At 36.6% G+C, this 11,821-nt stretch overlaps 1 protein-coding gene across 2 annotated transcripts in view; it reads right to left on the bottom strand.

Moving 5' to 3' along the window:
* Positions 1-1,882: 1,882 nt before the first annotated feature.
* LOC134528159 (probable nuclear hormone receptor HR3) overlaps positions 1,883-11,821 on the bottom strand; it is a 428,545-nt gene continuing 418,606 nt past the window's right edge. For both annotated transcript variants that reach the window (XM_063361509.1, XM_063361508.1), the window contains exons 8-11: positions 10,813-11,037; positions 10,579-10,732; positions 9,013-9,166; positions 1,883-4,214 (exon numbers count right to left, since the gene is read on the bottom strand). In XM_063361509.1, the coding sequence (XP_063217579.1) occupies positions 9,061-9,166; positions 10,579-10,732; positions 10,813-11,037 (485 nt within the window). In that variant the 3' untranslated portion in view covers positions 1,883-4,214; positions 9,013-9,060. The remainder of the gene's footprint in view (positions 4,215-9,012; positions 9,167-10,578; positions 10,733-10,812; positions 11,038-11,821) is intronic.

Here is an 11,821-nt window from a genome sequence, read left to right as displayed (position 1 = left end):
CATGTTTTTGGGACATGCTGTACTGACCATATAGCCGTTCCCTGGTTGTAAACAATGAATCCAAAATGGTGCTGCCTCAAACGTTTCTCAGGTTTACAAGATCTTCCATCTTCTGTATTTTTGGTGTCATAAAATCTCAAATATTCAAGTTTTTTGATATGTTTTTAAAATAATATATCATTAATTAGTGTTACTTCATCAAGTTAATTTTGTAACTTTAAAATTTTCATAGAGGTTGTAAACAGTTGGTCTGTTAACAGTCTATTTTCTTGTTATGACTAGTATTATTTTATTAATTAATTTATATTTAAATTCAGTAAATTCTAATGTTTGGATTTATGTACTGGTGAAGAGAGCAACCATAGTGGGAGCCATTTCATTCCACCTAGAGTTTGACATCTGTAATATTTAATTTCTGTTTTTCAGTTACATATTTTTTTGAGTTATTATTCCACTTTAGAACATCCATGCACCAACACATGTCTTCAGTGTTTTTCTTTTTACCAAGGTTTTGGTTTCAGTCTGTAGTATTTATCATAGCTTCCTTGTTCCTTGGTTGTCACAAGCTAAGTTAGAGAATTTTCTATTTTAGAATAGTGAGTGTATGGAAGTACGCCATTAAACAAACAAGACGTTTCTTTGTGTAAAGCGGCTTTCCGAATCTCTGGAGCTCACGCGAGAAACATGAAGATTCGCGTCAACCACGTCAATAGTTAGAGCTCTTCAGAAAGTTCAAGGTTAAAGAGTATCTGATTTTTATGCATCAGATTTAGGGAGTTACAAAATTTTTTGTATTCCTACCGCGTCGATCGCAATAGTTGAGTAGTGCAACACTACAACGATGAAGTAGAGCCTATTTCCAAGAGGTCGATGTTGGTGACCTCTTTCTGAACTGTAGGATTTTCAGATGCCATGGAAATCGCGGTATTTCTCATCTTTGTTTCAGTAACACATCTCATAGCTGTAGTTAGCGTTCCAGTTATGGAGAGGATGAACCGAACCAGAGGTCCAGACGATTCCGAAGATCATCTCTGACATCACTTAGTAGCTAGTAGCCGACGACTTGTGTGTGTTCAATATTTGCAGAAACAAACTCCTACCACTTAAGTACCGCATCATAACTAACTGGCTTGTATAGGTAGTACTGTACTGAGGTTTTCTCTCTTATATAAATTTAACATCACAAACCTGATGAATTTTGTATAATTATTTATACCTAAAAGGTATTATCCTAGGCCTCAAACATTAAAGGTTTAACAACTTTCTGATGTTATAAATTCATATGAAAGCCAAATTAATTTTAATACATTGAATGTTCATAAAAGTTTAATAGATTTTTTTTCTTAGTGACTAGAGGTAAGATCAAATGCATGGTTTATTATACCAAATGCAATAGTGAATTTCAACCTTGAATTGACGTGTTACTTTATGTCTGTTTGCAATAAATCATAGGTACTATAGAACACTTACACTATCTGAAGGCTAAAGTAATATTGGTATTTTACGCTATTACTTACACAGATTTATTATTTTATTTATTCTATAACAGAATTTACATACACACTGTTGATAGCAGTGACGTGCTGGTTAAACAACTATCTGGCATAATCAAAACTAGCCAATACCATTTCATCTCATTTAATGAAATTATTGGATCATTCATCAGGCACAGTGCAGTGTGTGCAAGTTCCCACTACAAGGTGTTAAACGGACAAAAAGCTGTCACAACAGTAAATGCAATTTTTTTTTAAATATTTTAGCCAAAACTACCCATCATAGTGTTATTGTTATTGCTCTCAAAATCAAGGATTGTAAGTACAGTACAGGCTATAATAGGAGGTGACATAAATGTGATATTTAAATGCTGCAGAATAACACTAAATTTTACTCTCATCGTATTACTGTAATGATGGTTTTATTTTAGCATTTTTTACATTAGGTACAGAAGAATGTTGTGATCTTTCTTTTGACATAATTTCTTTCTCTGAGTTTTAAGCATAAATTCATATGCATTACTCTAAACAGTCTGTACAGCTGTGTGAAAAGTACTTACATACAACAATTAAGTGTCAACATTTTTATATACGTATATATTAGTTATAATAGATTCTCTGTAGCAATATACGCAAACAACCATTATATAAAAACCAACTTTGTCTTATCCTAAAATAACATTTCTTCAATTAATCCGCCTGGCAACAACAGTAATACAGTAACAGCTCGTCGCGACCCCACCCGAAGCCCTAAACTGAAGCTTTGTGACCAGCGCAATTCTCAGTCCACTGCTGTCTATATATTGACATACGTAAGGCCTGTTCGTGCAACGTGTTTTCAAGTGTAGAAAATAATTTTTTGACATGAGGTACCCAACGTGTATGAAAGTATTTAGCATGCCTCTGCTGCATGTCAAATAAACTACATGTGACGCACACAGTTGTCGTAATTTGTTACATGTAGCTGAAGTCTAGTACATGGATCTGTGTGAAGTTAGCAACAGAGAATTAGCTTGATTAATAATCATGGCCTAATTATTTTCCTTCATGAAAAAAAAATTAACATTACTTTACTTTTAGATTCCTGGAGTGGTAACCAATTTTATTTTATGTGTAGAGTGGTTTTCACGTCTGTGCACACAGAATTCCATATCGAATTCATGAACGAAACATAACAGAACAGTCAAAACGATGAATAATGCTAAATTCCATGAAACCCAAGTGGTGTTAGTTAATGGTTACAGCAATTAAACAATTTTTATATCTAATAAAACCAAAATTGTTTCTGAAAATGCAAGAGATAAATTGTACAGTAAACTAAAGAAACAAATGAAAAGTGAGAAAAAAATTGTATGTTAACAGTAACTAAAAATTTATTAAACAAAATTCTCAGTTTTAATGAAATGTACTTGTTACAGCTTTTGTTTGTCTAAATCTATAATTGAACATGACTGTGTTCACAGTATACTGATACAAAAACAAAGAACAAAAATACCTGCGCAAACTGCAGTCGGTTACTTATTACCACAAGAAAACACTTTCATCACAGAGGAGACCACTCATTACTGACACCAGTCACATATCACTAAATATCGGTGATGATGTAGTTTTGTGATTAAAATTAACTTGCAAAACTATTAGAAGTAAAATAAATTTTATAAAGCTCCTTTTTTACATAAAAAAAAGGGTACAAATTTCATACACATAAATTTGCATTGAATGAAAGTGCTTGATTTAACGATAATGAAGACCATCTTTAGTTGATTGGCCTACAGTAAGAAAATGGCCGCAAGTCTTGATTGATTCTGAAATGTTAACTTGTGGCAGTGACAAAAACCTGGCCTTCCTATAGTAATAGTTATATTATTAATAATAATTTATAGTATATATATATCTCTCTCTTACATCTAATAGAAGCCATCACAGTAGAACTAGCAAGTGTAGACCTCTCAGTGCACTTCTATGTAACAGATTAACAGAACAATCTAAAATTTCATTCTCACATTTATATTACAATAATCATAATAAGGCAATATTATTCTCTTTACCTTGGCAACCTTTTCAACTTCAGATTTGCTTTTATATATATATATATATTTTCTTTCAATGCTTTTTATGCTAGTCCTTAAAAAAACCATAAGTCTTGCAAAAATTTACAATTACAGATAATTAAATAACACACAGATATAATTCTGCTGTATAGAATTTCTTTAACAAACAAATAATTCGTAATAAAAATCACAAAATTCTAAATATCACTAGTTTTGTATTTTTTTTTTTGTATAGGTTCTCTGGATACATACGATGACACCGAACTGCACAGCAATTAAATAGTTTAGGAAGAAAAAAAAGCCAGCGCGTTGCGAGTGGAGTCTGCATCGGAAGGACCTTCGTCAACGAAACAAACACGGGAAAGTCTGCACACAGGTATCTCTTCTGACAATGCACGTGAGCTACGTTCACTCGTCGACTCCCCGGCCCGAACGACGAGAGCCCCGGTCGCGAACTGCCGACCCCACACTCGGTCTCTCCCTCTTCCTCCATCGCACAGCTTTCCTCTGCTGCCGCCGCGCCGCCGAAGTACCCAACCAGAGACGACCCACCGTCGGCGGTGCCGATCCCAGGTACTCAGCTACGTCCCAGGTACTTGGCTGTGGAGATCGAGGTGTCTCTGGGAGCCACGACTTCCAGCCGCTCTCAGGCACTACCTTCCTAAAGTATCTGCAACACGGACACACGATCGCCATACACTCCCCGTGCTTCACAACATTCCGTTAATCATAAAGTATATACTCAACCTGACGTTGAACATTATCGCCACTACCCCTTGAGCTTACCAAGAGATTTGTTCTCATTTGATTACCAAACTACATTTTTCAAGGGGAACGTGTCTGATTGAAGAGAAATACTCAACTTATACATTCTTACAAACAGTATATGTGCATGCTGATTTGAACTTATATTAGTACCGATCTTTGAAAACTAATTGAATCGGTCATTGTAAAAAGGCACTAAGTCCATATTTTACCAAAATGTTTTTTAATGGTAATGTTTTTTAATGGTAATGAAGATTTTCGGGTTCACCGGATTGATTGATGTTGAAAGGAACTCAGTCCCTACTTTCCATACATATAAAACGGGCATATGCGTTATTGCGGGCTCTGTTAAAAAGAACTAAGTCCATGGACTTACATCCTTTTAATGCTGATTATTGTTTTGTGGAGTTTGTTCCTTTTATTGATGACAAGCCTGTAGATTGCAGCACATTTAATTCTTGCAGTGCTATATGACGCATTAGTTACACTTTATCTGTTAGATGGCTCTGCCTGTCTACTTGATATTTCAAGTTTTATTGAACATTAAAATATTTTATGATTTCTACCTTCTTTGTCTATGGCTGTATTGTTTATATTTGGTATTGTTGTGATGTTGAATGTTTGATGATGGAGAAAAAAAGGAAAGAAGAGAGTATTTATGTTAGCAGCACTTATGCTGAAAGGAGAGACTCCTAAAGATAAGCGTGGTTTGAATCCCAAACCCAAAAAAATGTCAGACACAGTAAGAAATAACATCCAGCAACATATTGAGTCATTCCCAGTGAAAACTTCTCATTACTCAGGTAAAGAGGTGAAGTATCTTGATTGTAAGTTAGATGTAAAGCAAATGCACACACCCTTTATGAAGATAAATACCAAAACACAAAGGTGTCTTACAAATATTACCTAAAATATTATAATGAGAATTTTCGGTATCGCTTTGAAAGACCACAAATCGATGTGTGCAGCACATGCGAAGAACTGACAACAAAACTGAAAAGTCCTCATCTTGCGGAAATTGTAAAACGTGCCGCTGAATCGGAGTTAGTTGTTCATAAACGCAGAAGCCAAAAATTTTACAAGTCCTTAAAACAAACTGAAGAGCTATGCAAGGAAAATCCCCATGTGGCAGGAATAGTTTTTGACTTCATGCAGAATCTACCCTTACCCCACATACCAGTCCAAGAAATATTTTACCTACATCAGTTATGGGTAAACTGATTTTGTGTACACGATTTAAAATCCCACCATTCGTGTTTGTATGTATATCACGAGGACGTGGCCAAGAAAGGTGCCAATGAAGTATGTTCATTTTTATTGGACTACATAACTAACTGTGTGTCTAAAGATATAACAGACCTATACTTGTACTCTGATGGCTGTGTTGGCCAAAACAAAAATCATTCAATGATCCGCATGTGCTTAGGACTGGTGCAAAATAAAATGTTACAAAATATTGTACATTGTTATCCTATAAGAGGACATTCATTCCTTCCCTGCGATAGGGATTTTGGGTTATTCAAAAAGAACATTAAGAAATGTGATAGAATCTACACTCCAAAAAAATATGTTAGTCTGTTAGTACACAGTAAGTCAAACGTCACAGTAAAGATGGAGGAGACTGAAAACATTTTGGACTTCAATACATGGTGGCCTCGTTTCTTGAAGAAAAACTGTGTGGCTATAGAATTTGTGGGAAGAGATACTCCTCGTGATTGTAAAGTGAATTTTACTCCTTCCTCTTTCAAGGAGTTCAGATATTCAGCAGCAAGGCCAGGAGTGGTTGAGGCATGTCCTTTTATTGGTGGACTTGTTACATATACCTTTCCTTTGGCTCAGCCCAGCATTAATAATCATTTATCCATGATTATTCCAAAAGCACACCCTGCAGGAAAGGTGCCCGGCCCATTAATCGTCTAAAGCTGCAGGACATCCAGAAAGTTGTAAAATACGTCGTGGGTGACACGGAAATGCTATCATTTTATGAAGACATTTTATCATGGCCAACAACTGTAGAAGTGGAGGATGAATAAATGTAATTATTTCCAAAAATGGTTGTTTAACATTATTGAATTTGATAACAACAATGACTGTCTTATTATATTTAAATATCCGTGTTTTTTTTGTAATATGCAATCATTTACATAATATTTTCAGCATTCACTGTTAAAAGGAACTAACTCCAAAGACTTTAGGCTTTATATATTAGAAACTAAGTGTAATCTGAGACATGACAGTTTAACACCTTTCTTAATGATAGATATTGAAATATAAAAAATTTTAACATCATAACAGTAGAACATTTTGTTTAAAACAGTTTTAATTAATATCCCACAATTGTGATTTGTGGACTAAGTGCGTTTTTACAATGACCGATTCAATTAATGGGGCTTCATTGTATTAGATCCTAAATTATGTAAAAAATTAGAGGGGTATTTTATATTGTAAGATATTGAGAACAATGCCAGTATGATTCATTACATAAAATTTTCACTTCAATCTACTTCAATCAATTGGATTTTTCCCAAGTGGAATTTTCTCAGGGTACTCCTGTTTCCCCTCCTAGTAATTCTGTCAATGCTCCATTAGCATCTCATGAGCTTTCATTGTCTCTATTGACCTCATGTTTGTGAGACTTTTAAGTTAAATCCATTTCACTTGTAGAGCCGTCATGAAATTTGAGGGGGAGGGGGCAGATGGGACAAAATCCCGGGGGGCCGAGCTACGCACTAAACTGGCCTTCACCCCTATAAAAGGCACTCTGTTCTAGTATTTGCCAAATATTTCGTCCCTTAATATGCCCATAAAAACACCTATTGTACCTTTTTTCAACCATCCAAGAAATACATGTTATAAACTAAACCATTAAACAAAACTACTACAGGCCTGTGTGAAGCTACGACTAAGCAAATCAAACAAAGCTCTTTTTGATATTTGATTTGACTATACCGGGAAATTTGCCATTCAATTTATTTGAAGATCTGATCGTGATGCAAAGCTTCGCATTTGATGTGATGCTTGGTGTTTTTTTTTCCCCCAAACTTTAAAACATTGAAGCTTAAGATTCCCTCATGAAAATTTTTATTTTTTTTTATTTTTGTGTTGTATATAGTTTTCATAAATAAAGTTGGTTACTTAAAAAAAAATCAAATGTGGCATTCAGTTTTGCTTTTGTGAATGATTAATACCTATTAATAATACGCATGGTTAGTTTATAAATTGTATTGAATGGTGTTATATATAGGGCAAAATTGGTCAATCACTTAGTCAGGCCAACATCACAAATGTTAAAATAATATTTATTTTTACTTCAATCCAGCCTCGCTGAGAACAATATTCGTAATTCGATTTGACATCGCAAATATTTTAAACATTAGATTTTATATTCGCTTTGCATCAAAAAACTAGTATTTGCATAGGCCTACGGGCTATTGCAATGGTTCTTAAATAAAATTTTATTCAAAATCAGACACCTTGAGTAAATCTTGAGTGGTTTGTAAGTGGTGTGTCAGCACCCAGACCTCTGCAGGCTGTTTCGCAGCCCAGCCCGGTTTTTACTTTGAGGGGGAATGGAAATTCAAGAACCACTGTATATGGTTAGAGAAGAAATATATATTATAGACTATTCCGAAAATGTTCGTGAATGCTCAGAACTCTTCAGTAGCTGTGGTGTACTCTTAAAACATGTATGTGTAGTAATAACACTATCCCCAAACTCAAGGCAAAATACTTCATCACTAGTGACCACTCATAAAATTTTATGTTGTATCAGACTGATCCTTTTACCATAAACGTTAAAAATTCAAGGACTTTTCAAGGCCAAAAGAAATCTATGGACTTTTCAAGACCTTGAAACTACTTGTTGGGAAATCACAGACTTTTTAAGGCTTGGTCTCTAATGACATGATTTTTAAAAAAATTTTATTAGATTTTTTATTTAAGGACTATTCCTGAAATTTCAACACAATACCTCCCTATCATTTGATGTTCTGTTCCTAATATTTTCCACAAATATTCACTTAAATATCATGGGTGTAAAAATTTGCACCAGTGTTCATAATTAATATCTCTTGCCCACTTTTTGCATCCATTTTATTACACTTAGTGAATACCCATTGGAAATATTTGTGGCAGAAAAAAAAATGCAAGGGAGTCATCGGGTTAGAATTAAAGAAACAGTCCTTAAATAAAAGTAAGGCTAATAAAATTTAAAAAAAAAAAAATCAACATCGTGAGTCAGATGGAGCCTTACGAGACTGTAACCACGAAACAAACTAAACTGAAAAGAAAGCACGATTAAGAGCGTACACAGAATTTAATTTGCTTGGGGGGGTGGACGGAACTAGGTACTTTGTACGCTTGTTTTGTTTCAAATTCTTTCCTTTCGTCGGTGGGGGACGATAGATCTTTATAGATTTCTAGTCTCACGTAAAGGGGGGAGAAAGGGGGGATACAACTCCCCTATTCTGCGCCTGCGCACACCCCTGCCTTTTGACATGACGTCACACTAGGGGTCCCCCCCCCCCTTTTCTTTCGTAACCCAGCGCTCTTAGCCGCGAGGCCTTACCGCCCTGGGGCCCCCATGGGCATGGATGCGGATACGCCGCATACGCAACCAGGAGGGGCGTTAGAGCCGTTAGCTATACACAGACCTGCCTTTCGACAGGAAGAACCAGGATGACGACGATGATAAGCATGCTCACTCGTCTCTCCTGGCCGAGAAGCTGCGCCGAGGCTGGGTGCCGCTCCCCTCAGCTGTCGACGGAGAAGAGCTCCTTGTGCAGCGCGGGGAACTCCAGGTGGGGCGTGGAGCGCTTGAACTTGGCCAGCGCATCCATGTGCAGCATGCTGAGTTCCCTGCAAACACCGTCCGGCCCCTTGCGATCACTCCGGCCAGATGCTGGGACACATTCTGACTGGCAAAATATTTGTTTTACTCACTTTTAACAGTCGTTTAACTTCCACTTCATGCACGGTTAACAGAAATAATGATCTTATCTTTAGGCTGATAACCAACTTTAATAAATTTGATAAAGACTTTAATTATTTTACTTAGTTCTTAATGATCATGTGTGTTTTAGTTCTATATTGTCTAAATTGCAACGTTTGAATTTTGTTTTATTGTCTTTCGTTACGTGTGTTTTGTTTTTATATTGTATTATATTGTATTGTTTTGTGTTTTTCATTTGTGTTTATTATTGTGTGTGTGTATGTATCCAATTGTGTGCCAACCATTAAAGGCTTTGTCCTGTTGGTTGGCATGTTACAATTACAAATAAATAAATAAAATGGTACAGTTTTCGGATCATAAAGTTGTTTTTTATGGAATGAAAATAATAAGTTATGATGTTTCATGGGATTAACATTGGTTTATACTTCAAAAAAATTAAAAGTTGGCACTCAGGTCTGCTTTTAAGAATGCACAATATTTATTTTATACGTGGTTATTTTATAATTCACATTAAATGGTGTTAAGTATAGGACTAGATGGTTTTATAATCATGTAACGAGTACAAACATTACACAAGTTGAGATATTATTTACAGCCTCGCTGAGAAAAATATTTGCATTTCGATTTGACTTCACGAACATTTTACGCATTTAATTTGATATTTGCTTCGCATCAAAAAAACTAGTACCTATTTGCAAAGGCCTAAAATAAATTACATTCAATGAATTTACCATTATTAAAAAAAAAATACCTTTTTGTAATTTAAGTTAAAAGTGTTCTCGAATTTCTGATAAATGTCTTAGTTTTTAGTTACATTTTGGTGCTGAATGGTGTATCAACTTTCATTTTAGTGTTATCTGTTGTATTGACATGCTTGGTGGTTTTATTTTGGTGACTTGATGTAAGTTTTTGGACATACGCCATTGCTAAGAACTTTTTCTGTTGAAGAAAAACTAAAAAAAATAAAAGTAAAGAAATAAATAAATAAAAATACCCAAAAAAGACAAAAAAACACAAAATTAAGCAAAAAATTGCTGTTGTCAACAAGGATATAAACACCACAAAATATTCCGTAACAGGAATATGGTCAACAAACAAATAAAAACAAAGAAAAATGTACTAAGAGAACGAAAAAGCCCCACAAATGATGACGACACAGAAATATTGAACCCAATATTTTTGTATATTTTAATATATTTATTTTGGTGTTATCACAATTCACCATAAAATGTTGTCTCTATTATCCCCACAACACCCCCAACTGTGTTCACCGTGGGGCAGAGCTCTCACTGCCCCACTTGCGCGCCGCTTGACCAACCTGAGGGTGGGAATCTTGGCGAGCATGGAGTCGCACACCGTCACATCCCCTTTGATAGGCAGCACGTGGTTGCGGTCGATCTCCAGCCTCAGCGCCCTCAGCACGGCTTGGCTCAGGCGGCTGATCTCCGCCAGGCCCTTCAGGCCGGGTCGATCTGCAACAGCACACAGCTTCAGGCCCCGCGCAGGCTTCGAGCACCGGGGGGCGAGCGCGGAGGGGACAGGCGGCACCCACCTGCGGACAGGAGCACGTACGCCGAGTAGAGCGCCAGCTCGGTTTCGGTGAGCTTCAGCTCGGCCACGTGCCTGGCGAACTCGAACACGCAGGTCACCAGCTTCATCTCCGCCGGCTCCGTGGTGAAGAAGGCGTCCTGGGGCAGCATCATGTCCGCGTACAGCACGCAGCTGGAGCCCAGGTCGAAGTAGCGGCTCATGCGCAGGATCGCCAGTTCGAAACTGCCTGCAGACCGACGGACAAGCGTTTCAGGTACGCCGGCCAGGCACTGAACCAGCAGTCTGACTTGTGAATTCATTTCGAAAAGACACAGGTGCTAGCGAAGGCTTTACGTTCTTTGAATGATTCTCGTACTGCGGAAGCTCGATTTAAAACACTATTTTTCCCGTTTTCAATGTATTTCGCCAGTCTGTTAGCACTTGATAATTGGAACAGAGATCGCATTTTCCAAAACGTCTCGACTGTTTTGTCCTACGAAGTCTATTGTGTTCGTCTACTGTGCTGTTGTCATTATATTGTTGCAGATTATCTGTTTAATTTCATCGCTGGGTTCGCCTGTGCATCACTGTATTGGCAATGTTTTGTCCAGATTATGTGTTTAGTGTGTTGTTGGTTTCCTATGTTTGACGCTTTGTCCTGGGTTTATGTTTGTCTGTTTTTTCTGTTCTCTTAGCAAATGTCTCGTTTTTTTTTGTCAGCTCACTATTTTCATCTGTGCTATGATTGACACACAGTGCAAACTAGCAATGGCGGATGCCCAAAATTATGTTTTCAATCAAAAGCTTTACATTTATACTTTCAACATTGCTATTCGTGATAAGCTATCTTGGCTTTTGAGGCTGAGTTACATCTCCAGGAATCTTCAGGGTTGAGTATCAACTGAGAGCTGAAAGGTGGTAGGGCTATATATATTCTTACCAGGAGTCTTCTTCAGGTTGTCTATCATCTCTAAAGCCAAGATGGCTTATTAATGGCCGTGTTGTTCAAATTTAATTTTTTAGTATTGGTA

This window comes from Bacillus rossius, chromosome 1 (assembly GCF_032445375.1).
Source record: "Bacillus rossius redtenbacheri isolate Brsri chromosome 1, Brsri_v3, whole genome shotgun sequence".
Classification (NCBI taxonomy): Eukaryota; Metazoa; Arthropoda; class Insecta; order Phasmatodea; family Bacillidae; genus Bacillus; species Bacillus rossius.
The sequence above is the reverse complement of the archived record's forward strand: the minus strand, read 5'-3'. Positions and strand labels throughout refer to the sequence as shown.